The sequence below is a fragment of the Dipodomys ordii genome, unplaced genomic scaffold (genome assembly GCF_000151885.1).
Source record: "Dipodomys ordii isolate 6190 unplaced genomic scaffold, Dord_2.0 Scaffold147, whole genome shotgun sequence".
NCBI classification, from domain to species: domain Eukaryota; kingdom Metazoa; phylum Chordata; class Mammalia; order Rodentia; family Heteromyidae; genus Dipodomys; species Dipodomys ordii.
In genome coordinates this window covers 1,540,277-1,567,182 of record NW_012267363.1, presented here as the reverse complement: position 1 = coordinate 1,567,182, position 26,906 = coordinate 1,540,277, and the positions used below count along the sequence as shown (strand labels likewise).

At 50.4% G+C, this 26,906-nt stretch overlaps 2 protein-coding genes across 4 annotated transcripts in view; one reads left to right on the top strand and one right to left on the bottom strand.

Moving 5' to 3' along the window:
- The window catches only part of Cd300lg (CD300 molecule-like family member g), a 15,839-nt gene extending 10,973 nt beyond the window's left edge, over positions 1 to 4,866 (top strand). For 2 of the 3 annotated variants that reach the window (XM_013031960.1, XM_013031959.1), the window contains 2 exons: positions 2,856 to 2,975; positions 4,395 to 4,866. In XM_013031960.1, coding sequence (XP_012887414.1) covers positions 2,856 to 2,975; positions 4,395 to 4,508 — 234 coding nt within the window. In that variant the 3' untranslated portion in view covers positions 4,509 to 4,866. The remainder of the gene's footprint in view (positions 1 to 2,855; positions 2,976 to 4,394) is intronic. The other variant, XM_013031961.1, reaches the window with a different exon arrangement.
- Positions 4,867 to 9,155: 4,289 nt separating this feature from the next.
- Positions 9,156 to 26,058, bottom strand: Mpp2 (membrane protein, palmitoylated 2 (MAGUK p55 subfamily member 2)). The gene is made up of 12 exons (XM_013031958.1): positions 25,935 to 26,058; positions 24,428 to 24,546; positions 16,592 to 16,744; positions 16,182 to 16,331; positions 15,379 to 15,606; positions 13,959 to 14,090; positions 13,750 to 13,855; positions 13,595 to 13,663; positions 13,245 to 13,406; positions 12,434 to 12,636; positions 12,007 to 12,135; positions 9,156 to 10,073 (listed from the first exon to the last, which is right to left on the bottom strand). Exons 1-12 carry the CDS (start codon positions 26,014 to 26,016, stop codon positions 9,897 to 9,899), a joined length of 1,710 nt encoding a protein of 569 aa, XP_012887412.1. The 5' UTR covers positions 26,017 to 26,058; the 3' UTR covers positions 9,156 to 9,896.
- Positions 26,059 to 26,906: the final 848 nt, after the last annotated feature.

The following is a 26,906-nucleotide window of genomic DNA, read 5'->3' as shown; positions in this document are numbered from 1 at the left end:
AAGTGGTAGAGTGCTAGCCTTGAGCTGAAGAGCTGAGGGACAGCGCCCAGGCCCAGAGTTCAGGCCCCATGACCAACAAAAAAAAAAAAAAAAAAGAGTCTCTTGAACTTTGCTGCCTGGGCTGGTTTGGAACCACAGACCTCAGATCTCAGCCTCCTGAGTAGCTAGGATTACAGGTATGAGTCACCAGCATTCATCCATGGACCTAGATTCCACCTTCTCTCCTCTTTCTAGAACACTTGTTGTTTCTGAGTTTCCTTGGCTAAGACCACAGTGGCATAGTTTCCCTGGAACCCATGCTCAGGGCAGTGCTTTAAGGAGCAGGGGCATATTCCATGGGATAGAACCTACCCAAGCTACCTGCTCCGGGACCCTCCCTGGCCTCTGCAGGCGATGCTCCCTCCCATATCCACTCACCTAAGATGGGGAGAAGGCTAGAGAACCTGGTTCTACCCCACCAACCCCTCCCAGCAACATTCCCTGGCTGTTTACTGACTGACTCCTCCAAATACCAAGCCAGGAAAGCTACCATTTCTTTCTTTCCTGGCGCCAATGAGGACAAAAGGCTTGATCCCACTAGGGAGAGCTGGGATGGGAATGGGCTCTTCTATAACTTAGGAAGCAGCTGTTGTTGTCTTAGGAAGTCGGACAAGGCCAAAGGTGGCCAAAGGTGGCCGAGGGGAGTAAGGGAAAAGTCACAGAGTCGTAGAGGCAGGACTTCTGGCCACAGCTCATTACTCTCCAAGCCCCACCCCCTGGCTGTGGTGCAAGGCCTGGGCTCATAAGAAGAGGGCTTGTGTTCCAGCTGGTCATGGGTCCTCCTCCTTCCCTACCCACAGCCTTCGGGAGACAAGGCTGCCCTGGACTTCTGTCTGAGGACCCTGTAGCAGTGGGAGGACATATAAAGTCCCTGGACCCATGGGCAGAGACCCCCTTTGGGAAGAAAGCATGGGACAGGGAGCCCCTAAAGGCCAGAGTCATGATCAGCTGAGAGTGTTTGCTTTTCCTGGTTTATGTCCCTTGCTGGTTTTCTGATAGCTTTCAGCCAAGGCTAGAGGCAGAAAGGAAGGCTTGAAGGTTTTCTTATCTCACATTCAGTGCAGAGAGGGAAAGAGATGCTTTACTTTGTCTGCAAGAATGGAGCCTTGGGGCTGGGAAGGTGGCTCAGTGGTAGAGTGCTTGCCTTGCACGCATGAGGCCCTGGGTTCGATTCCTCAGCACCACATAAGCAGAAAAAGCCAGAAGTGGTGCTGTGGCTCAAGTGGGAGAGCACTAGCCTTGAGCTGAAGAGCACAGGGACAGTGCCCAGGCCCAGAGTTCAGGCCCCACAACCGAGGCGGGGGGGGGGGGGGGGGGGGGGGAAGGGGGAGTGCGGAAATGGAGCCTTAAGGTGGGAGCCAGTGTAGAGATCCCTTCTCAACCCATAGCTGGGCACAGTGGGGGCATACCTGTCCTCCTATACTATGTGGGAAGTTGAAATTGAGAAGATCAAAGTTACAGGCCAAGGGCTGAGAATGTGGCTTAGTGGTAGAGTGCTTGTCTAGCATGCATGAAGCCCTGGGTTTGATTCCTCAGTACCACATAAACAGAAAATGCTAGAAGTGGTGCTGGGGTTTCAGTGATAGAGTCCTTGAGCAAAAGAAGCTCAGGGACAGTGTCAGGCCTTGAGTTCAAGCCCCAGGACTGGCAAAAAAAAAAGTTATAGGCCAGCCAGCCCTAACCCCCTCTCCCCCCAAAAAAAATCCTTGGGACATCATCTCAACAGAGGGAAACTAGATGTAGGAAGCAATTATGGGAAGCTGATCATAGTCCAGGCATATTCGAGGGAAGAAAGTGAGATCCTATATCAAAAATAACCATCAAGGGCTGGGAATGTAGATTAGTGGTAGAGTGCTTGCCTAGCATGCATGAAACCCTGGGTCTGATTCCTCAGTATTGCATAAACATTTTAAAAAGCCAGAAGTGACACTGTGGCTCAGGTGGTAGACCAAAAGCAGCTCAAGGACAGTGCCCAGGCCCTGAGTTCAAGCTCCAGAACTGGCAAAAAATAAACAGGATTGGAAGTGTGACTCTGCAGTAGATCACCTGCCTAGCAAGTATGAGACTCAAACATCAGCAAGAAAAGAGAAACAGACAGATAGACAGACAGACAGACAGACAGAGACAGAAACAGAAACAGAGAAAAAATTGGGCACTGGTGCCTCATGCCTGAAATCCTAGTTACTCAGGAGGCTGAGATCTGAGGATTGCAGTTCAAAGCCAGTCCTGGCAGGAAAGTCCATGAGATTCTCATCTCCAATTAACCAGAATTGGTTAATTAACAGAAGTGGTGCTGTGGTTCAAAATGGTAGAGTGCTAGCCTTGAACAAAAGAGCTCAGGGACAGAGCCCAGGCCCTGAGTCCAAGCCCCATGACTGACCAAAAAGAAAGAAGAAAACAGTAGCCTTGGTCCTTGAATGTGAGATGACCAGCTTTGCTGTCTCCAAGCCCTCCTGTTTTTCTTCCTGCTTTAGAGTTTAAAACAAACACCATACTGAAAGCAAGCCAGTCATCCCAGAAGTTCTCATAGGTTGCTATAAGATGCTATCTATAGATTGATTATAATCCTGAGGGAAAAACTTCACATCCCCATTTAACAGCTGAGGAAACAGCTTTTGAGAGTTAGCTTGTCCATGGTCACATGAGGTATAGGAAGTCACAAAGTGGCCTTGGAGCTATATCCTTCCTCTCACCCCTGCCCTACCTAGTTCTCTCCCTCCTCCCTTCCCCACTCCAACCCACTGGCTACTCCTCTTTTGGCTCCCAGACCATGTCTGCTACCAAGAACAGGCTGTTCTGACAAGTGTCTCTTACAGGCATTGGGGAACGGCTGGGTCCCTGAAGATGCCATGATCAGCCTCGCAGGGCCAATCAGGCCTGATGACAAACCGGAGCCCTCTGCCAGCCCCTGCAAGGAGATCCAGAGCCTCAGACAGGTGTGGACAGAATGGCCCAGAATCCACATGGGCAATGAAGGGATGGAGAAGAGGGATCTTTCCTCTGCAACCTTTCTCCAAACTCCACACTCCTACATTGGCCCATTTATCTCATCATAACACAGGCCCGTTTCACCCGGACAGCCAGAGCTCTTGGTCACATCCTTTTTTTTTTTTTCCTATTTAGAAAAATTTTAGCCATGTGCTGGTGGCTCAAGCCTGTAATCCTAGCTACTCAGGAGGCTGAGATCTGAGGATCACAGTTCAAAGCCAACTCTGGCAGGAAAGTCTATAAGTCTTTTATTTTTTGGTCATGGGGCTTGAACTCAGGGCCTGGGCCCTGTCCCTAAACAGTTTTGCTCAAGGACAGCACTCTATCACTTTGAGCCACAGTTCTACTTCCAGTTTTCTGGTGGTTAATTGGAGATAGAGGTCTCATAGACTTTCCTGCACTAGCTTTGAACCTTAATCCTCAGATCTCAGTCTCCTTAGTAGCTAGGATTACAGGTGTGAGCCATCAGCTTGTGGTGTGAGATTTTCTCCAATTAACCAACCAGAAAGCTGTAAGCACTGGCTGCTGGTGGTTCACTTCTATAAGCCTCACTACTCTGGAGGCTGAGATCTTAGAATCATGGTTCAAAGTCAGCCTAAGGGCTGGGAATGTGGCTTAGTGGTAGAGTGCTTGCCTAGGATGCATGAAGCCTTGGATACAATTCCTTAGTATCACATAAAAGGCTAGAAGTGGTGCTGTCGCTCAAATAGTAAAGCATTAGCCTTGAAAAAAAGAATCTCAGGACAGTGCCCAGGCCTTGAGTTCAAGCCCCAGGACCAGTACAAAAAATAACAAAAACAAAAACTGAAAAAAGCTGGAAGGTGTAGTTCAAGTGGTAGAGTACCAGCTCTAGGTGAAAAAGCCCAATGAGAGGACCTGAGTTCAAGCTCCAGTGTTAGCACACATGAAAGGAAAGAAAGAAAGAAAGAAAGAAAGGAGGGAGGGAGGGAGGGAGGAAGGGAGGAAAATTTTAAACTGCTAGTTGGCAGTCTGCTTAAAGAACTATATATCAGCCAAGCTGACCCGGAATGGTAGTGCATATCTATAATCTCAGCACTCAGGAGGATAAGGCAGAAGGATTGCAAATTTGAAGTCAGTCTGGGCTACATAGTCAGACACTTGCCTCCAAAAAGAGCTTTAGCCTGGCAGGATTTTTCAGTCATAGTCAGAATCTAGCCTGAGGGCCTGAAACTATTTTTCTGATGTGGTAGGGAGGAGAGGATGGGTTGGGAGTTGGCACAAAGCAAAGCTGGGGTCTCTGAGAAGGGGTTATCAGTTCCTTCATCCTTACAGACAGCACAGAAAAGGACTGGAGACCCAAACGACCTCTGGGCTCTGCTTTTTAACCTCCACTATTGTTTTTCCAGACCACAGAGGAAGAGGAGGCTCCTTCCGAGGACCCCAAGGGAAACATGATCTTGGCTCCTCCCCTCCAGATGTCTCAGGAGGAGCTGGACTTCTCAGAGTTCATCCCTGTGTAATTCAAACCCCGCCCTCCTCGCCCATCCAGAAAGCTGATTGGCTGAATTTGTACTAATTCTCCAGAAAGTTTTGCCACAGCTTCAGGATCCATCTACCCCCACCTCCCCAGGCCCCCTTCCTGTGGGCATGGTGGTTTCATGTCCCTGGGCAGGGTGCACAGTTGTGGACCCTCAGCAGGGCCAGGCAAGGCTCAGCAGATCTGGGCTGAGTTTTGTTTCCTCCAGGACCCCTCCTCCCTGTCCCACCCTAGGTAGCCAATGGCAGGCCTTGCTTCCCCCACCTCCCCCTGCCCCATGCCCACTCTTCCCCCTGAAATTCTCCTGCATCCTCTGCTGAGAGGGGGGAAGTAGGTTGTACACCAACAGACACCCACCAAAACGATCTGAAGCCTAGGCCCAGGACTCTGCTATTTTTGATGTACCCAGTGATTCTCATACCTGACTGTGAGGACTCATCTGTGGCCTGATGGACCCTCTAGCTTAGAGAGTCCATATTGTAGTGTGTGTATGGGGCGGGGGAGTGGGGAGGGGAAAATCTCCTGCATGATCTCTCCTGATGTGTCCATGACCCAACAGGGGCTTCCAGGGCCTCCCTGGCCAGGGAGGGGGCTTGGCTCCTTCCTTGTCCAGAAAGAGTTAATATTCTATGTGCTCAGGTGGCTGGGAGAAGGTTGGAAGCTGAAGATAGATGGGTATCAAAAGGGGAAGAGGAAGGGAACTATAAGGACCCTGAGTCCAGCCCCCTGGAGAATAGAAAGTGGAAAGTAGCAGAAGGGCAAAGGTCAGGAGGGATGATCAATTGCAGGCCATGTGTCCAATTTCTGTCTGTGGGCTTTCTGTTATCCATCCAGATAGGCGCATGTGGTTAGCCCAAATCCCACATTCCAGTGGACAGCCTCACCTATCCACCTTCTGGCAAAATGGCCTTTGCTAGAAAGCTGTTTGCCAGGAACATAGTTACTAGGGATTGTAACTATGCTCACTTCACTATAGCAAGAAGGCATCAGTTAAGTCATCTGAGGCACACTGATACAATGACACATTCTTCAGCTGATAAATGCCATATAAAAGATTTGGAAAGTCTGGAGAACTGTTTATAATTGTTAAGGAGGAAAGCAGTCAAGTTGTAGATGCAACAAGTTACTTGGTAGACAGAACATCAGGGAATTATGTGTAAGAAAAAAAAGACAAGAGGGGAAATACAACCAAATATGAGGTGGGCTGGGTGGTGGTGAGAGCATGCAGGATGTGTGTCTGTGTGTGTGTGTGTGTGTGTGTGTGTGTGTGTGTAAAACCAGCTTGTATAAAATCCAGGGTCTTCCCTCCCTCGCTATCTGAACTCTGTGTGTGTGTGTGTGTGTGTGTGTGTGTGTGTGTGTGTGTAAAACCAGCTTGTGTGTGTGTGTGAAACCAGCTTGTATAAAACCCAGGGTCTCCCCTCCCTCGCTATCTGAACTCTTTCTGGCACTAGCCTGGTTTGGGTTGCTGGCAATAAACTCCTTTATCCTCCAGTCTTGATCTTTGCTGGTTCATGTTGCCATAACAATAGTAAATAGCACAGTGAATCTCCACAAGGGAATGATAAGTACTTTATCTGTATTTGGAGAATGAAGGAAGGCCTGGAAACCTGGTGCTGGTGGCTTATGCCTTTAGTCCTACAGAATATCATCCAGAATAAGAATATCAAGGGAGGGCTGGGAGTGTGGCTTAGTAGTAGAGTAAGCATAGCAAGTAAAGAGCCCTAAGTTCAAACTCCAGTATTAAAAAAAAAAAAAGTGGAGTCTGGGTGCTGGTGGCTCACACCTGTAATCCTAGCTACTGAGGAAGCTGAGATCTGAGGATTACGGTTCAAAGCCAGCCCGGGGAGGAAAGTCCATGACTCTTATCTCCAACTAACCACCAGAAAACCAGAAGTGGTGCTGTTCAAGTGGTAGGGCATTCACCTTAAGCTGAAGAGCTCAGGGACAGTGCCTAGGCTGAGTTCAAGCCCCAGGACTGACCAAAAAAAAAAAAAAGAGGGTAGGGGGAAGGGGCCCAGCAGATGGTGGCATGGTAGCAGGTGAGTTGATGAGGAATGCAGTCTCTATGCTTGGAAGGGTTAGGTACTTCAGAAGAGGGATGTTTAATAATGCTTAATTCTGAGCTATGACCTAAGTGATCTAAGCCCATGTGGGTGGCTCTGAATCACCAGCCAGTGAGTGCTTTGTCACTTATTTCTGTATGACTGAGGCTCTGGAGAAAGGCAAGGAAGAGGGCAGGACCCACACCTGGCCATCACAGCCTTCTCACCTTAGCTCTGCTCGTGAGGATCCAGTGATACTGGAGGATGAATGCACCAGGTCCCCTGCAGAGCTCCAGGGGAAGATGACTGACTCCTAGCCCTGGTGGACACACACACACACACACACACACACACACACACACCCTCTGTGATGGCATCTGGGTGACATCTTTCTTCCTTTGGTTGTGCTGGTGATTGGGAGAGTAACATTTCAACATCACTCGTGGCCCCTGTGTGGAGCTCCTCTTAACAATCCTAACTCATCACCAGAAGAGCCTGTGGCATCTTGGCACCTTTATAGAGAACAAACCTAAAACTTGGAGAGGCAGCTCTTCTATGTGGAGCCACAGGAAGTAGCCATGGGGTCCCTGAGTCCTCAGCCCCACTGAATGCTCCTATTCCTGGGCACAAGCATGCAGGAGTCACTTCTGGGGACCGAAGTGTCAAGAGTGCAGAGGGACAGACAGAACAGTAGACACATCATTCCATTCTAGAATTGTATGAAATGTGCTCCCCAATCCTCAGATCTCTCCAAAGTTATCCATCAAACCCCAGCCACAAACAATCAGGGTCCAGAAAGACTTGCTTTCACATTTAATAAAAGGAAAAGAAAGAAAACCAGAGGAAAGTAGGGAGCTGAGGGAGAAGGAAAGGAAGGGCAATTGGGCTAGGGCTGAGTGTCAACCCCGAGGGGTGAGTTCTCATTCTCTTTAGGTCCCCCAAATACAAGAGTCCACAGAGAAAGAAAGGGAGGACAATGACAGAGCTACCTCTGTGAGGACACACCTATTACAACCAGCCCTGGCTCCGCCAGGTGAGCTGAGGGTGCCCATGGCCTCCGCATCCATCAGCTAGGTGCCAGGAGCAGGTTGGACTCAGTAGGAGTGGGGAGAGGCCGGGCACAGCCCCTCAGCATCACTGGAGGAGGAAGTGTCAGGCCTGCCATGTTGGATAGCCACAGGAAATGGCTGGTGCCACCTCTCCAGCAGGCCACACCCATTCGTCCCTGCAAGGCTCCCAGGAAGATGAACCTGGCAAATAACTCTATGTCCTCAACTGTGCAGGAAAACAGCCCATTCCCCTCCCCCTCCCAGTCTTCTGGGCAGAGGGGGAGGGTGACCCAGGGAGCACTGAACAAAGGATAAAAGACTCGGACTCCAGGGGAAAAGAATATAAAGACTGCAGATGAGCTATGCAAATGAGATGGGAGCTGACTTGACCTCTATACCTCATTTGCATATCCTATGCAAATGAGACTCCTAATATAATAAATATATTTCTAACCTTTGTAATAAATATTCTGTTTCTTCTCTCTCTCCCCTTCCCTAGGAAACAAACACAGTGGCTCCGGGGCCAGCTTGGACTGACACTGCAGCCAAGGCTGGCTGGACATACACAAGAACCTAGAGGCACAGGAATGGAGGTTATGAGGGTCCCCTCTAAAGACAGGCTCATGTCGGGAAGGATGAGGGATGAGATGCCCAGGGACATCTACGACAGGATTCTTAAAAAGGATTCACCTATTTTACAAAAGTGCCTTTCCCCCAGGACTGGAGGGTGGCATTCAGGACAGGGGACAATGGGAACATGGAGGAACACAGCTGGGGAAGGCCTGGGCTCTGGAGTGTAGGATGAGGGTCTGGCTAAAAATGGAGCTGGTGGAGAATTCCCCTATTAATGGAGCCCAGGGAGTAGCCTCAAAAGAAAAATAACACTTAGTTCCCCTGCACCCGCCCCCCCCACCTCCGTTGCCCCAAACTGTGCCTGACACACAACCACAACAGGATTTAGAAACACAGAACAGCACTGAAGCAAACAGAACCACAGGTCATTCGGGCTGCAGTATGAATGATGCTCCTGAAACTATGCAGCCAGAAGCTCCTAGAGGGCGCCTGCGGGACTCCAAGCCTGTGTTTACAAGTCCCTTGGCCTCCACCCTGGCAGCCCTGGTATGAGTAGCCCTCCTGGTTCCCACCAAAAAGATCAAAATGGACAGAACTCCTGGATAGGGACAATGAGTCCCCACCATAGGCCCTGGAGCCTTGCATCAGTAGAGCAGGCACCTGAGCACAGGGCTCAGCCTTCTACCGTGTACACACACACACCTGGGCTGAGCCTACCAGCTGACACACACACACACACACACACACACACCTGGGCTGAGCCTACCAGCTGACACACACACACACCTGGGCTGAGCCTACCAGCTGACACACACACACACACACACACACACACACACACACACACACACACCTGGGCTGAGCCTACCAGCTGACACACACACATACACACACACACACCTGGGCTGAGCCTACCAGCTGAGCCTACCAGCTCACACACACACACACACACACACACACACACACACACACACACACCTGGGCTGAGCCTACCAGCTGCTGCCAGCCTCTCCCTTTGGGGAGCAGGGAGGACCTGCCAAGGGCCCATGGGAGAAGGCTGTGGAGAGACTCTGGCAGTGAGAAGCTGGGAGGGAGGGAGGGAGGGCAGGGCAGTGTCCACCCCTTCCAAGGGAGCTGAGGGCCGCACTGCCCACTTGTGACAACGGCTCATGGTTTGTGTCCTTCAGCCTCCAATACAACCCAGATTGGTATCACTGCCCAGCTCTGCCTGACTGGCCAAAGGAAACAGCCCCAGGCCTGCTTGTAGGACCAGGGGTGACAGGTGGGAGAATAGGATTGGAGTGGTCAATCTGGAGGAGTAAAGGCAGTTGGAGAGAGGTGGCAGGGCCCCACTATCCATGGGGTCCCCAAGCAGTTTTGCTCTTCTCTGACTGAGCACTATGGGAGGTGACTCTGGCATACTCCTGGGTATAGCTTGGCCCCTTAGGGAGAGACATCTAGTGGCCAATGGCCTGGGAGTGGACAGCACCTGGGCACATAGGTGCCCCATGAACACCCACCTCCCTGGCAGCACACACCTCTGTGCTAAAGCCAGTCTTAGTGCCTACTGGGAGCTGCTACCCAGAAAAGCCAGAGGTGGAGGCAGAAGACCATAGCTAAGGGCAGGGGGTCATGGGTGGGGAAAGGAATGGATTCAGGCCGTGGGTTACAACCCAGTGGGGAACAAAGTCCCATTGAAGAGGTTCAGTACACCCAGCTAACGGGCACCCACTGGGGCTCCGTCCGCAGCTTCTCCATGGCAGCCTGGAGCTCACGGAAGGTCCTCTCGAGGTTGCTATTGACCAGGCTGAGGTCGAAGTAGTGCCCATAGCCCCTCTGGATGCGGCTGCTCTCCTCCACTGTCCGTCTCAGGTCTGTCTCCTGCCAGGCATGGGGGAAGGGGGGTATCCCATCAGATAGTGCCCACATCTCACCCCCAGCAACAGGGGTCTCCAGCCTGTGCCTCTCCCAAAGTCTCCAGCACAGTGGCCAGGGAGAGAAGAACTCCTCCCTGGGTACCCCAAGGCAGAACTATGCAACTGGGGTCAGATGGATGGGTGGAAGGAAGGAAGGAAATAAACCATAGGAAGTGCTTGGTGGGGCCCTAAACATTTTGTAACCCAAAGAATCTTCACTATAATCTGCAAGGTTTGGGTTAACTCTCTCTAGTTTATAACAGAAAACTATGTACAAAGAGGTCACAGGCAGCCTAGAACCCAGGCTGAACAAGGCTGACTCCCAACTCATGCTCCCTCCAGGCTGACCAGGTCCTTACCTATGCAGCATGACCAGTGGGCCTTGGCTAGGCAGGGGTGGGAAAGGGAACTTGAAAATTAAGTAAGCCAAGAGCAGCTGCTGCCCAGCAGCCCAGTCCAGTGTATTTCTTGCCAAATGAAGGTTCCCAGAGCAAGAACCAGGCAAAGACTCAGAGCTGAGAGTGGGAATGGGGTAGAGGCTTATACCCCCTCCCAATCCCCCCCACCCCCCATACAGCTTCTCCCCTGTCTGCATGATATCAGAGCCTGAGAGTTGCAGTAATATGCGTGACCAGCAGAGGGACCCCTGAACTCAGAATTCTGCAAACCTGACCCATCCTGGGGTGCTGCAGCTCAGGTGCCCTGGAGTAAGGCAGACAGCCTTTCTACCAGAAGCTCCCTGGTCCCTGATACCAACTCATCATCTCAGCTAGCCTCCCATTCTCACATCCTTCCTCCCTTTGGCCTTCTCCTAGCAGTAAGCTCATGGAACAGCCCCTGCCCACCTTTGCCTAACCTATCTTCCACTGGCCCCTCTGGAGCTTCCCTTGGCCAGTACTCTGTCCATGCAAGCTGGATGGAGCAGAAGCTTTTGTGCCTCAGGATATCAGTGACTAGGCATTCTACTTACCCTCTCAGGTCTCCCTTTCCACATCTATAAATCAGGAATCAGCAGTCCTAGTTCAGTGGCAGAGCACTTGTCTAGCATGTGCAAGGCCCTGGGTTCCATCCTCAATATGACACACATATATAAAATCTCAAAGCCATGCTAGGTGTGGTGGTGCATACCTGTAATCCCAGCACTCAGAAGGCTAGCACAGGAGAATCATGTATTTGAGGCTAGTCTGAGCTATATAATATGTTCCAAGCAATTTGGGTTATATAGTTAAAATTAAAAAAAACCTTAAAAACAAGTAAAAAAAAAAACCTTAAAAAACAAACAAACAAAAAGTTCTACCTCATTGATAAGTTCAGTGAGGACCTCTTCCTTTCCTACACCATCCATCCATCATCCTTTTCTCTTTCTTTCTTTTTTTTTTTTAATTGGTCATGGGGCTTGAACTCTGGGCCAGGTGTTGTTCCCAAGCCTTTTTGCTCACAGCTAGTGCTCTATCACTCTAAGCTATGGCTCCAATTCCGATTTTCTAGTGATTAACTGTAGATACAAGTCTCACAGACTTTCCTGCCTGGGTTGGTTTTTTTTTTTTTTTATTTTTTGGGTCCGGTCGTGGGGCCTGAACTCTAGGCCTGGGCACTGTCCCTCAAGGCTAGCACTCTACCACTTGAGCCACAGCACCACTTCCGGCTTTTTTCTTTTTTCTTATGTGGTGCTGAGGAATCGAACCTAGGGCTTTATGCATGCAAAGCAAGCACTCTATCACTGAGCCACCTTCCCAGCCCCCCTGGGTTGGTTTTGAACTGTAATCCTCAGATCTCAGCCTCCCTGCGTAACTAGGATTATGGGGTAAGCCACCTTCACCCAGCTCCCACACCATCTTCTTTTTTCCCATCATCTAGAGCCTGCCCCATCACCACCATCACAGCTCAGAGCCACTCACCGTGAGCTGCTTGGTGGACACTCCACTCTCCAGAGCAGCCCGGTTCATGGCCCGCAGAGTCTCAAAGTCGGGGGCCTCAATGAAAACCACGTAAGGGACAAACTCAGCTGTCCTCAGCACCTTCACTGCCTACAGGAGAAGAACAGCATGGGAAGTATATCCCCACACATGTCCTGAGAACACAATGTTGGGTGACAGGGTGAACACCTGAGAGTGGGTAAGAAGGGGCACCTGGGATTCTGGGCCATGAGTCCTGTGGATGAATGGTTGACAAACTGAAGGAGCAGGAAATGAGGATCTGAGAAGCTGAGAAAGGAGGGCCTCTGGGTGGGCTAGGTCCCTAGCACTAATGAGGGGTATATAGGCTGCTTGGGAGATAAGAGGGGAACAGAGTACATGGATAGCGTACTGGCAGGCCAGGCTGTACCTGAGGGTTGACATCCAGCACGCACACCTTGCCGGCAGCAACCACACCCCGGATGGAATCGATTCGTGTGCCATACAAGTTGCCTTCATATTCGCCATGTTCCAGGTAGCGGCCAGCACGGATGTCAGCCTCCATCTCCCCACGGGACACAAAGCTGTAGCCCTGGCCTTCCCGCTCTGAGTCCTTGGGTCTTCGGGATGTGTCTGGGAGTGAGGAGGGAGAAAGGACTGAACGGCCACAGGTAAAACACACCATCACAAATATATGCACATGTTCTAGGTGAGTCCTACATTTTCAGGCCTGGGGGGTGAACTCTGGCTTCCACCTTCCCAGTACAGCTGCCTTCTCGCACACACCTGCCCTCACCTTGGCCACTGGCACAGACACAGGTGGACACAGGACTCTGTTCTGGGAGAGCCTTCAGTGAGCACCTGATTCAATCCTGTGCTCATAGATGGCAACTGAGGCCCAGAAAAGCAATGTGTGGCCCAAAGCCACAAGGGTGAAGCAGCACTCTGGCTGCCTCAAGGTGCCAGAAGCATTTACCATCAGTGCTGCCGTCACCAACACCTGCACTCAGCCTGATGGTCCCATCACTCAGAGGCCCTGACTGCCACAAGGCCACACTCACTTTTGTCATGGCTTGTAAGCATAGGAAAAGGAAAGGCGCCGAATCTGCAGTTCCCTCTACCACCCACAGAGGGCGAACACCCCACAGCCATAAACTTGTTCCTTCATTGAGGGAAACCAGCCTATACAGAGGCAGCCCCTACTCCAGACACCCACCCAGCAGGGCCCAGCTCCCACTCACAGGGTATTGTGGTGCCATAGCGATCTGGATCCCACATGATGAGCTTGTTCTTCAGGCTGCGCCGGCCCACACCCTGCGCCCCAATCAGCACCAGGGTTTTCCGGCGGAATGGGGGCATGCGGGCCACCTCCTCATAAATAAGCAGCTCGTGGCGGTCAAATTCTGGACACAGGGAGATGGCACTGCTCATCAGGCTGCACGGTGGGGGAGGGGCAGAGCACTCAGGGAGGTCAAGGATAAAAGGGTTTGGGAGTAAGGGAGAAAAGGGGGGGGGACCTTGGTAGGGTCAAGGCTGGCAGTATCTGAGGCAGGAAAGCAAATTCACAAGTCTCTGAGGTGCTAATACCCACCTGCATTCTTGGTGGTCAAATACATCATTCGCTTCTTCTTCTTTCCCGAAAGGCTGCCGCATAAGGTCCCTGGCCATATGGAGGTGGGTGAGTAAGGCAGGCAGATTCCACGCTGCCCGCAATTGAAGATTGAGGCTCAGGGAGGGAGCTCCTACCTGAGGTGGGTGTCAGCTCCAGGTCCCGTTTGACAAACGCCTTCCGCTTCTCCTCCAGCAGCTGGCTAGGAATGAGCCCAGCACTGCCCCCTTCCACATGGCAGGCCTGCAACAATCACGAGCCTGAATGAGAAAACCCCTCCGTGTGCCTTTATCTCTTCCCCTTCCCACCATACCTGGAAAGGCTTCAGGTAACACCCAGAGCTCACCTGCCACCAGTTGGCATCATCCTGGTTTACAATCTGGAGCAAATCGCCAGCATTGAAGCGCAGGCCTGCTTCCTTGCATGGGATGAGACTGTCTCGGGCCGGGTCATAGTCAAAGTGGCATTTAACAAATACCTGGGTCCAGGAATTGGTGAAAAGTTAAAGGAAAGAACAGAGGTAGTCTCTGTTGGAAGGGCAGGTGGCCCATGGTCTTCCCCTTACCCCTTCCTCCCGACCCCCCTCTCTTTTCCCTCAGTTGTGGGGCTTGAACTCTGGTTCTGGGCATTGTTCCTCAGCTCTTCAGCTCAAGGCTAGCACTCTACTCACTTGAGCCACAGTGCCACTTCTGGTTTTCTGGTGGTTTATTGGAGATAAGAGTCTCACAGACTTTCCTGCTTGGGCTGGCTTTGATCCCCCAGATCTCAGCCTCCTGAGTAGATAGGATTACAGGCATGAGGCACCAATCCCCTTCCTCTCTTAACTTCCGACCCCTCCCCAGAACACTGATGTCTCCAGGCCTGTCCTCCCTGAGTCCCAGTCTTTCTTGACATATAGAAGACTCAGGTTGAGCTGGGTGCCGGTGGCTCATACCTGTAATCCTAGCTACTCAGGAGGCTGAGATCTGAGGATCGTGGTTCAAAGCCAGCCCAGGCAAGAAAGTCAATGAGACTCTTTTCTCCAGTAAACCACCAGAAAATCAGAAGTGGCACTGTGGCTCAAGTGGTAGAGCACTAGCCTTGAGCTGAATAGCTCAGGGACAGCACCTAGGCCCAGAGTTCAAGCCCCACGACAGAAGGAGGAGGAGGAGGAGGAGGAGGAGGAGGAGGAGGAGGAGATGACTCAGGTTGAGGGATGAAGAAACTGCTCAGGGTTGAGACTGGCCTAGAACTGAGGAGACAGGGTCACCCAGGTAGAGGACCCTGGGACCTAACTCCTTATTTCTCTGGCTGCCATCTCCCTCCTGGAATAGAGGGCTCTAAGAGAATAGAGCCTCAGGGATGGTGAGAGGTACAGTGTGTGTGTGTGTGGTAGAGGGAGAGGATGGCAAAGCAGCCCAAATTCTGCAATCCACCAATCAGGAGATAGTTGTCCAGAGCATATAACAAGCCCACCCTGCACAGGATCATCTATGTGTGCAAAGCCCATTGCACAGGGTATAGATGTTCTCTTGTACACTCAAGTGGCACCCAAGTGGCTGAAATGCATAGTAATCTCTCACACATGCATAAGTGCCTAAGCAGCCTGCAGACAAAGGCACAAGCACCTATACAACGCAGGGCTGAGCTACTCTTGGGCCCTGGGATCCTGTTGTCTGTTTTGTCTGAAAAGGAGAAGCTCCATGAGCCCTGTGGCCCTCACAGCTGGGAGACTCCACCATCCATTGGGCCTTGTGAGGGGTGGAAGGTTAGGTAGAAAAACCCACCTGACGAGGCAGATGGGGCTCCTGGTAGCTAGGCAGGATCTTGAGGATGACGCTGCCACTGGCACTGCGTAGGAGCTCCTGCAGTGCCCGGGGGTCGCTACCCACCGGCTGCCCATTCACCTCCTTGATGATGTCCCCCACGTGCAGCAGGCCTTGCTGGGCCACCATGCCCCCGTGCAGTATGCGTGCGATCACCAACTCGCCACCCTCCACCCGAAATGTCACACCCTAAGGGACAGAGGTGTATGTAATAAGGCTCCAAACCAGAATCTTCAGATGGGTCTCCTAATGAGCCTCCGACCTTGTCCCCACCCACCCCCACACTCCAAAATCCGCTTCCATCTGCCCCCCTACTTTGTGTACAGGTGCTAGGGCTTGAACTCAGGGCTTCAAGCACTCTCTTTGGTCTTTTCAGTCAAGGCCGACATTCTACTACACTCTACCATTTGTGCCACAACTCCACTTCCGGCTTTTTGCTGGTACTGTGGAGGTAAGAGTCTCGGGGTTTCAAACTGTGATCCTCAGATCTCAGCCTCCTGAGTAGCTAGGATTACAGGAGTGGGCCATTAGCAACTGACCTGTTCCAATTCTCCACCACAAGAGGCATTAAGGGGCAAAAGCTCAGCCCTGAGAGGTCCTGACCTATGTGTTCGCAGCTCGGGCTTCTGTGCTCTCCTGGGTCTGCATAAGACCTTCCTTGGGCAAAGCTGAGCCGACCTTCATCTTCAGCCCCTCCTAATCTTTCCTGCCCCCTCATTGGTTATTCTGCAGATACCACCTCTGGCCCTGCCTGGCCCCCTTACCAGATGCTCTCCTGCAGTCTTGCGGATGCCCACCATGCGCACCGCATCAGGAGGTACCGGCTGGTTGCTGAATGTGGGGTCCAGACCAGGGCTGGGGGGTGGTGTCTCATAAGTCTTGGAGGCTACTGAGTCGTGCGTCTCCAGAAGAGACTGGAGAAATGATGGGGAACGAAGGAACACTAAAGCAGTTCCCTAGGAACTTCTGCAGGCCCCACCCCCAGCCACACGCCCCTCCCATTCCACGCCTTCCAAACAGCCCCGCCCACGCGCATGCCCCACCCACTTCCCCGCCCCAGCCACTGGCCCCTCCCACTGCCCCACCTCGCCTAAAGCATCCCTGCCACACCACGCCCACTTCCCTCCAACAGCCTCCGCCCCCAGTCGCATGCCCCGCCCACTCCTCCCCCAACCTGGAAGTGCGGCTCCTGGAGGATTCGCGCCAGCTCTGCAGCGGTGCTGCTCTGCTCTGCCAGCTGTGCCAGGTCCCGCAGGATCTCCTGCACCAGCTCCAGGTTGTTGTCCCGCACAGCTTCCAGCTTCGTCTCCTCCAGTCTCTCATGGGCCTGGGTATGGGGACCGGACAGGTGAGGCTGGCTGCTTCCCGGGAGCTCGTGTCCTGCCCCCAGCTCCCCGCATCCCCACACCAACCAGCCTCTGCCCAGCCCCAGTGCTGACTTTGGATCCCACCCACGGCGGAGCCTTAGGTATCAGCTTCCACAACTCCCTCACACACAAACACCACACCCACAGACTCGCCCATTTTTCTTGCCCTAAAATGATTAGTGCCCAGGCTCTAAGTTCAAGCCCCCGTACAGACACAGACACATGTGTAACCTCAAGGAATTCCATGCACATACACATCCCTTCTACCCCATTCACACCCAAATCTTAGAAGGAACATTTTCACTAGTTTATGGTTTATTCGAGTTCTTTTGGGGAGCTCTCTGGCTAGTTGATTTGGGGTTTTGAATCAGATTCTCCATTCTCTTGCCTTCCAAGTACTAGTACCTCAGGTATGCACTACCATGCCTGACTTACTTGCCTGCCTGCCTTCCTTTTTTTCTTTTTCTTTTTGTCATATCAGGGTTTGAACTAAGGGACTAACACTCACATAGCTTGGTTGGTTGGCTGGTACTCTAGCACTTGAGCCATGACTCCAACCAGGTTTTTGCTGCTTATTCAGAAGACAGTCTTGCAAATTTTTCTGCTCCGGCTGGGTTTGAACCACAATTCTCCATATCTTAGCATCCTGAATAGCTAGGATTATAATCATAAACTACTGGTACCCATGGAAACCTTTGAAACTTGGGGGTTTTAGTTTAACTAGTTTGTTGTCTCCTCCTCCTCCTCCTTCTCCTCCTCCTTCTTTTGCCAGTCCTGGGGCTTCAACTCAGGGCCTGTTCTTGTAACCTAACAGTATACCCTAGAAATCACTTTTGCTGCCACATGGAGATCTTCTCCATTCTTTGTGTCTTGAACTCAGAGCCACATGCTCTTAATTAGCTTTTTCACTCATGACTGATGCTCTACCACATACACTATGCCTCTTGTGTAGCTTTTTTACTGGTGTATTAGAGATAAGAGTCTCACAGACTTCTGCCCTGATTGACTGAAACTCAATCCTCAGAGTGGAGCCTCCTGAATAGTTAGGATTGTACAAGCATTGAGCCATCAGGTGTGGCTTCCAATTGTTTTGTTTGTTTTTTCTTAATTACTGCATTTGATTCTATTGCATGACTAGAGTCCTGTAATTTACTGTAATTTATTCAATCAATTTAAGTATTTAGGTTAGTTCTAGTATTTTGCTATTGCAACTAAGACTGCAGCAGATAACTGTGTTAACTACAGAGAGAGAGAGAGAGAGAATATTCTGTGTCTGTGGAGATCTTCCCTGTCAAGTCTTGCAGGACCAAGCAATAAATACACGTGTGGTTTTCTTACTGTTGACAAACTCCCTTCCATGGGCTGGGCGGATCTGCCCTCCCTGCAGCATGACAAGAGATTTCCCAGATGATCAAACCTTTGAATGCCTGCCAATCCCATAGATGAGAAATGACTTTTCAGTGGGGCTTAATTTGCATTCTGCTTATCACAAATGAAGACAAGCATCTCCTCATATTTTTAAGGACCATCTGCATATATCTATTTCTGTGAACTGTCTGCTCATGATTTTTGCCAATTTTTCTATTTGTTTCCTTTTTTCTCATTTTTAAATGTTCTCTCTATATTGAGATTAGCCCTTTATTTGTGATACTTCTTGCAAATCGCTTCCTTGGGTTTGTCATATGTCTTTTGATTCTGCTTATGGTGTTTTTGCCGAGCAAAAAATTTTTTAATGTGGTTGAATTCAATTAATCTCTTATGTATCTGAATTTTAAAGCATGAAGTGGGGGCTTTCCCTACACAGTTTTCTTCTAAGATATTTCACATCTAGATTTCTGTTTGGAGTTAATTCTCGTATGTAGTCTGAGATTCCAGTTTGAAATATTTCAAAACAATGACCAGATGTTTCAATGTTATTTATTATAACTCAATAAGAAAATAATGCTTTAGTTTTTTAAATGTGAGAATAAAAGCATGATTACTTTTTTTTTTTAATCCATGCATGGTGGCTCACATCTGTAATCTCAGATACTTGAGGGGCTGAAATCGGGAGGATTGTGGCTCTAGGCCAAACTGGGCAAAAAGTTCACAAGATTCCATTTTAACCAATAGTTTGACACAGAGTTACACAGTTGTCACATCAGCTATAGTAAGAGGCATTTTAAAATAGAAGTATCAGGGCTGGGAATGTGGCTTAGTGGTAGAGTGCTTTAGCATGCATAAAGCCCTGGGTTTGATTCCTAGTACCACATAAACAAAAACAAAACAAGACAGAAGTGGCACTGTGGCTCAAGTGGTAGGGTACTATCCTTGAGCAAAAGAAGCGCAGAGACAGTGCCAGGCCCTGAGTTCAAGCCCCAGGACTGGCAGAAGAAAGAAGAGGAGGAGGGGGAGGAGGAGGAAGTATCACAGTGTAGACACAGAAAACAAGACCTTAATGTCAAAATAGCCAGAGCAAACATGAATTGGAGGCATGACTCAGCAGTAGAACACCTGCCTAGCAAGCATAAGACCTTGAGTTCAAACCCCAGGTCCACCAAAAAAGAAAGAAAGAAAGAAAGAAAACGAGGGAAAAAATACTTATATTTTGGGGGGGGGTCTGGTCGTGGGGCCTGAATTCTGGGCCTAGGCACTCTCTTCAGCTCAAGGCTAGCGCTCTACCACTTGAGCCACAGTGCCACTTCCAGATTTTTTTCTTTCTGCTTATGTGGTGCTGAGGAATCAAACCCAGAGCCTCATGCATACAAGGCAAGTGCTCTACCACTGAGCCAACTTCCCAGCCCCAAAATCCTTATATTTTGATGTACACATACTGAACTACTTCTAGATAAAATTATATCATGTCTGAAATATATTTCAAAATAATTCAGGAGGGCTTGGAATGTGGCTTAGTACAGGGCTTTTCTAGCGTGCATGAAGCCCTGGGTTCAATTCCTCAGTACCACACACAGAGAAAAGGCCGCAAGTGGTGCTGTAGCTTAAGTGGTAGAGTGCTAACCTCCTGCACAGAGAGGCTAAAGGACAGTACTCAGGCCCTGAGTTCAAGCTCCAGGACTGGCAAAAAAAAAAAAAAATCAGGAGAGAGGGATGAGGGTGGAAAGATAGATGAATGAATTGTTAAATGTTGAAGTAGGGTGATGGAAGGGACTGTTTATGAGATCTTGCTATGATATCCAGGTTGGTCTTGAAATTCTGGGCTCAGAGATCCTTCTGTGTCTATTTCCTGGGTGCCGGAGCTACTAGAAGAAGCCACTACACCCAGCTCAAGACAGGGAGATTTCAGTCACCCATAGGAATAGTATGAGGATTCAGTGAGATATGGTGCTAAGCATACAGCAGTTGTACAATATAGGCTAGATGCTGGCTGGGGGAAACACATGGAAGAGACAAAGGATTCTCATTTGGGCACAAGAACAGGTCTCAAAGAGTTGATTTCCTAGAGCCTGTGTGATCTAGTCACTGAGCTCAACATAGCCTATGGAGCCTGAGTGGGAGATGGAGGCTTCTCAAGGCTCTGGGTCATTACTGTGTCCAGGACAATGTTATGAATCTGCCACCAGAGTTTGAACTCAGGGACTTATGCTTGCTCAACTGGTATACCACCACTTGAACCATGCCTCTTGTCTTGCTTTTTTGTGCTGGGAATGAAACTTGAACTCAAGGCCTCACACTCTGGCTTGGCCTCCTTATTCACAATTGGCACTCTACCATCATGCTCCACCACCTCTAGTCTGACATTATGCTGGTTAACCGGAGATGGGAGCCTCATGGACTTTTATCCCCCAGGCTGGTTTTGAACTTTAGTCCTCAGATCTCAGCTCAACCAGCCCAACCAGGCTTACTTTCTGGAGATGGAGTCTTGAAGAGTTTTCTGCCCAGGCTGACTTCAAATCGCAAACATCCAGCTCTCAGAATCCTGAGTAGCTAGTATAATAGACATGAACCAACAGCAGCTAGGCTGCTTTTAGTTATTTTTACTCTTAAAAGGGAATCATGGGGTGGGGGTGGGGGGAATGGGAACGTATGGGAAGGGGAAACAAAGGAGGAGGCAACAATGCTTGATAAGAAATGTACTCATTATATTGCCCATGTAATTGTAACCCCTCTGTACAGTATTTTCATAATTAAAAATAAATAAATAATAAACATGTAGTTAAAAAATAAAAGGGAATCATGTAAATTATACAGATTTCTAGATATTCACACAGTGAGACAAAAAGAAGATACTCTTAGGAGAGAAACACAAAGGTGCAATACCTAGGTGCCTCTTCATATTTATATAAAATATACATAATGGAAGTGGCACTGTGACTCAAGTGGTAGAGCACGTCCCTTGAGCTGAAATGTTCAGTGACAGAGCCCAGGCCCAGAGTTCAAGCCCCATGATTGACAAAAAAAAAACATATATATATAGAGAGGGGGGGGGAGGGAAGGAGAGAGAGAGAGAGAGAGAATGAACTCCAATATATGGAAACAAGAGTCCTCTTCTTTTATCCTTTGTTTTTCTTTTTTTCTTTCTTTTTAGTTTTTAGTTTTTGAGGAGTCTGTCTTCTTTACCTTATATATGGTGTATGCAAGTATACATCTTTGGAAGGGTTTGGGGGAGGGTTCAGAACTCAAGGGAAAAATGGTGAAAAGGGGCAGCAGTGGAACACACTGGAAAATGGTAGAAATGAACTATACAACTTGTGGGTGGAGATGGGAGGGAGGGACAGGGAGAGAGAGAGGGAACAGAAGACACTGTACAAAAGGAAATGTACTCATTACCTGACTCATGTAATTGTAACCCCTCTGTACATCACCTCTATATTAACAATAAATTAATAATAAAAAGGGAATCATATGGCTGGAGGCATGGCTCAGTGGTAAGTACCTACCTCAGAACCTCAAAAAAGTGAAAAAAAATTATACACACATTTGTATATGTATACACACACACATATACATATGTTCCTGAAGAATTTTTTGTTTCAGATTATTAAGTAAAAAATTATTTTTTACACACTATGCCATTGCTAAGGCAGTCTTATTTTTCTTATAAGTAATCCACACACCATGCACACACTGCAGTTGAGAGGCAGCAAGCCCCAGAGCCAGGAGAATGATCAGGATTTCTATGGTAACCATTTGTAGCATTCTTCTTTCAAAAATCATCCTCAGCAAAGCCAGGCTCGGGCTCAGCAAGCCAGAAGTTTGGGCCAGGTAAAAGCTGGGCCTAATTACTGGTAGAACCAGAGTCACACCTGCTTTGCCAGATAACCCAGAGCCTCTGAAGGCTGCAAGTGCAGAAACTCCACAGAGCCATTTCCTTGAAAGCTTTTTGCCCTGCTCTCCCCACTCCAACCCTTCTGATCTTGGCAGAAAACAAGGCCCTCTCATTTGAACCCTAGGATGGACACCAGTGGCTCATGCCATTGTTAACCCCTGGGACTTTCTATGTCTGCTCTTACCCTCCCCAGGCCTTCAACCATTCCACAGATGGTAACGTATCTAGGATGTGTCCTAGGTCACAGTGTCCCCTGCAGCAGGCCCTGCTTCTCCCACCTTAGGTCCAGCCACAGCCTGCAATAAAGAGTCCCCACCCTAGCCCTACAGAAAACCCACCATCTGGCTCTACTGCCTTCTCCCTCCCAGCCAGCCATCACTCACTGCTCACTTCCTGTCACTCTCCCCACCATTCACTAAAAACCTTGGGATTGCCTGTCCTCTTCCCACACCAACACCTGTTATTGCCGGGATTCTGAGATCCACAAGCCATGCTCACCCACACCACAGTGTTCATTCCTGGACATCTTTATCACTCATGACCTGCCACCCACAGCAGCCACACTCTACAAAGTCATGGCATCCACAGAGCTGTCCTGGGAAATTTTTTACTCCCTAGCTCCTTTTCTTTGACCTCAGTCTTTTCCATCTGTAAACGGCCTTTGCCCTCCTAAACATTCCATGATCTCAGCACAGCCCAGACCTTCACCTCCATTCTTTCCTTGGCTCTCTGCTTCCTCCCATCCTGGCCCTCAGAGGTAATGCTCTGAGCCACTCTCCAGGCCCCTTCATGTCTCCTCCTGCATCTGGAGAACCAGCACACACTCTGGACCAAAGCCACCCTCTTCTTTCTCTTTGTCTCTGCTCTAGGAAATCTTTGCCTACTACCACCCTGAGAAATCAGCATCTTGACAGGGCAGGCTCCTGTTCATTTGATTCCATGTCCCCTTCAGTGACTAGTCACCTTCATCTCTGAATCTCCCTATGCAACCCTTAGCCCCTAAGTCCTGGAGGACTGTCCTGCCTCCGTTATGAATTCCAAGCCTGAACCTCCAGCTATCACTTCCAGGTCTGCCCACCTCTGTGTGCTACACCCCACCCCAAACACCATGTTTTACCAGCACCAGATGGCTCTTAGCAGCCTCAACTGGAATCACCGCACAGCCCCTAATTGGTCTTTGCCACCCCAGACGTGACCCTCCATGACCTGACACTTTCTTTGTCTCACACCTGACGTTCCAGCTTCACACCGGCACATTGTCCCTGCACACTTCCAGTTTCTTCTCACCTTGCTGTTCCTGCACAAGCTCTTTTTGTGGTCCAGAACACCCAACCCCCTTCATCCTCTGCACTCAACCACATGACTCTTCCTCCAGGAAGCCTCTCCAGCTGCCCCTTCCTCCTCCACCTTCCTCCCCTGAGCTGAGTTAGCACCTGTTTTCAACCTCTTTCCCTAAACACCTAGTGCAACTGCTTTTGGCACGGCCATTACCAAAATCTTTTGTCATTCCCCTCCTGCCTCTCTCTTTTCAGTCCTGAGTCTTGAACTGAAGGCCTGGACATTCTCCATTAGCCTCTTTGTGCTCAAGGCTAGTATCTACCACCTGAGCCATAGCACCATTTCTGGCTATTTCTGAGTAGTTTATTGGAGATAAGAGTCTCATGGACTGTCCTGCCTGGGCTAACCATGAACCGCGATCAACATATCTAAGCCTCCTGAGTAGCTAGTATTACAGGTGTGTGCCACTGGTGCCCAGCTGCCATTTCCTCTTTATTGTGTGTGTGTGTGTGTGTGTGTGTGTGTGTGTGTGTGTGGTGTGTGCGCGTGTGCACCAGTTCTGGAGCTTAAATTGGGCCTTGCATTCTCTCTTGACTTTTCTACTCAGTCTACCATTTGAGCTATACCTCCTCTTCTGGCTTTGGCTGGTTAATTGAAGAGTCTCACAGATTGTTCTGCCTGGGCTGGCCTCAAACTACAATCCTCAGATCTCAGCCTCCTGAGTAACTAGAATTACAAGGGTGAGCCACTAGCACCCAAGCATCGCCATTTCCTCTTTTGCTGAATCTGTCATCCCACCTGATTCACCTCCTGAAATGCCAAAAGGCAGAAGAATGGGCAGGACAAAGTTCTGTGCATATGCAGGCTCCCTGCCCGTCAGACCCTCCACAAAGCTTGCAGCCACCAAACATCCATCACATTCACTAGCCAGGTTCAGGTGGCAACCCCCTCCCACACACCTGCAGCCTCAGGCTCATCACATGGGTGTGATATTCTTCCACATATTCCTTCAGGGGTCTTCTCATATTACATGCCCCATTCCCAGGGACTTCTGTAGCTCCCCAGTCACAGTACCCTTGTGTGCCCTGGAACACTATACCTTGGCCAGGGATCTGACTATGGGGCTTTCCATAATGCCTCGAAGGAAGATCAGATCCAGCTCTGCAGCACCTGTGGCATTGGGGAGGGATCCCAGGTTGTCCAGGACTTGCTGCATGGCTGGAGGGGGAAAGTAGGCAGTGAGATACTTGGGTATCAGCTGGGCACAGAAGACCAAATTGCACCACCATGCATCCCTCTCCCTCCTCCCTAGCAGCATTCCCCTCCCTCCTCACACAGGCATCCAGGCCCTATATGCCTGGAACAGAGGCCCTTAGGGGTGGGGGTGGGGCGGGAGTTTTCTTGGCTTGTTCTTCCATGCCAAGTAAAGCCAGCCTGGGCAAGTTGAGAGTCCAGGCAATAGGAAAGAGTCTCTGGGGGTTGGGAGATGGATGTCAGGTTCTAGATCTGCCCAGCACTAGGAATACACAGGCTTACCACTCAACCCCTAGATGGGCTGAAACCTAGAGACTCATCCAGCTGCACCTGGCAGGCTCAGGGATGACAGACAATGCTTAGCGCATGTACCATGAGGTCAGATCCAGAATCAAGCAGACAGATTCACTGCAGCATCAAGTACAAGCTACACCATTAACTCAATGTAGCATGACACAGGTCACTGTCCCTTACTGGTCCCAGTCTTTCCCATTAGCTCTGACAGATAGTAACCTATCTGTCAGAAAATTTAACATAAATGGTAGGAAGTCATAGCTGAAACCTGGAACGCTGGCAGGAACTGGAGAAACCCTGCCACTGCAGACATCCAAGGGCTGAAGAGATTTAACCAAGGCCATGAGTACACTTGAGGATGTGGGATAAGGCTGCCTGGCAGAGATGGAAGCTCCAGGCTGTGGCAGCTTCCAGGGAAAGGCAAGAGAGAAGCAGAGTGTGCCCAGCTGGAGGCAGAGATGGGCAGGGGGTATCATTACTCTGCCACCCTGCCACCCACGTCTACATCTGTGTAGCAGCACCCAGGCCCTGGAGGAGGGGTACATTCACTCCCAGCACCTCTCAACACTCTTGTCAAGGCTCCCCTCCTTTAGGAAGGTGTGGAGGATGGGCAGGCAGGGCACTGAAACTGGAGCTGGCAGAGGAGGTTCTGGGGCTCCTGTTTACCTTTTCCAGAAACAACATGCCAGTCTGTCTTCCAGGTCTCTCCTGTGCAGGCCCGGACCTCACAAGGGTTAAAGACTGCAAAATACTTCATGGGCTCTGAAAGGCGCCAGGACAGGGATCCATCCTACTGTGCTAGGGATGTACTCTGTTCATAAACTCCCCAACCGCCCAGTTTAGTAACTGGGGAAAGGAGGGGAAGTAATCCAGGGGAAATGACACCCTTGGCCCAGGTCAGCTCCCCCACCCCCCCCCCCGGCGGGCCAGGCTCCCATGACCTTTAAGGATCCCAGGGAGCCAGCCCCCTTCTGAAGATTCTTTTCCAGCCTCCAAACACTGCTGCTGAGGGTAAGTTAAGGAGCAAGCATTCTTCCTCCCCACCCGCAACTTCCTACCTTCCCTCCGGAGCTCCGCTTCCTCAGAGGAGCCCAAAGAAATGCCCTCCAAGGAGGCCTCGCTGCCTGGGCTGCCAGCCATAACGACCCCGGTACTGGGCACCCGGGAAGCTTGCGCGCTGCCCGCCCGCCTTCCCGGCCAAACCCGGACAGCCCTGGAGAAGGCGGAACTCGGGGAGCGCAGCAGAACCAGCCAATAGCGAGGCTCCGCCAGCCAACCTCCTTGCTGATTGGCCAAGGCCGCTAGGCTGCGGGGTGGGGAGGAGGTGGCAACCGGTGGGAGGGGGCGGTGACAGGAGAAAGCCATCCCACAGAGGCCCTGACTCCCATCTTTTAGTACCAGGTAGAGAGAAGCAGCGGCTTCTAGAAGGTGTGGACGGTGGGAGTAAGCCCCTTTGGACTGTTGTGGCGCCCAGGCACCCTACCCTCTCAGCCTTCCCTCAAGGATAGAAACCCAAAGCAGGGCTTGGCACCCCTCTTTCATGACATCTCCCCCAGACCTTTGACCTCTGGTCTCTGCCTCCTCCTCCTCCAGTGTCAGTTACAGTGGCTCCTCAATCAAAGGAAGCCACCCAAACCCACTCTAGGTAGGTCCAAGATATAGTTGGTACTGCGATGGCCTGAAGCAAGTACCTCAGTCCTAAATGCTTCCCCCTACAGGTGGCTAGCCACCATCCATCCAGGTGAAGAGGGGAAGGGTGGGGGAGGGAGGGTGGCATCCCTGAGGAAGGGAAGGCCCCAGCCCTTGGAGTCTACATCTAGTATCCCCTCCCCCATTTCTCATCAGCTGTGCCCTAGGGTGAGGGGTGATGCCCAAGAGACAAGCCAGGTATCTTGGAACTGGGGGAGAGAAAATAGGAAGGGTAGTGGGGAGGGAAGAAGGTGATTGGCAGCCACCCTGGCACTATGCCCCATCCCTCTGAACCTCTGTAACTATGAGGCCACGACCCGGAGACTTGCTGCAACCACTAG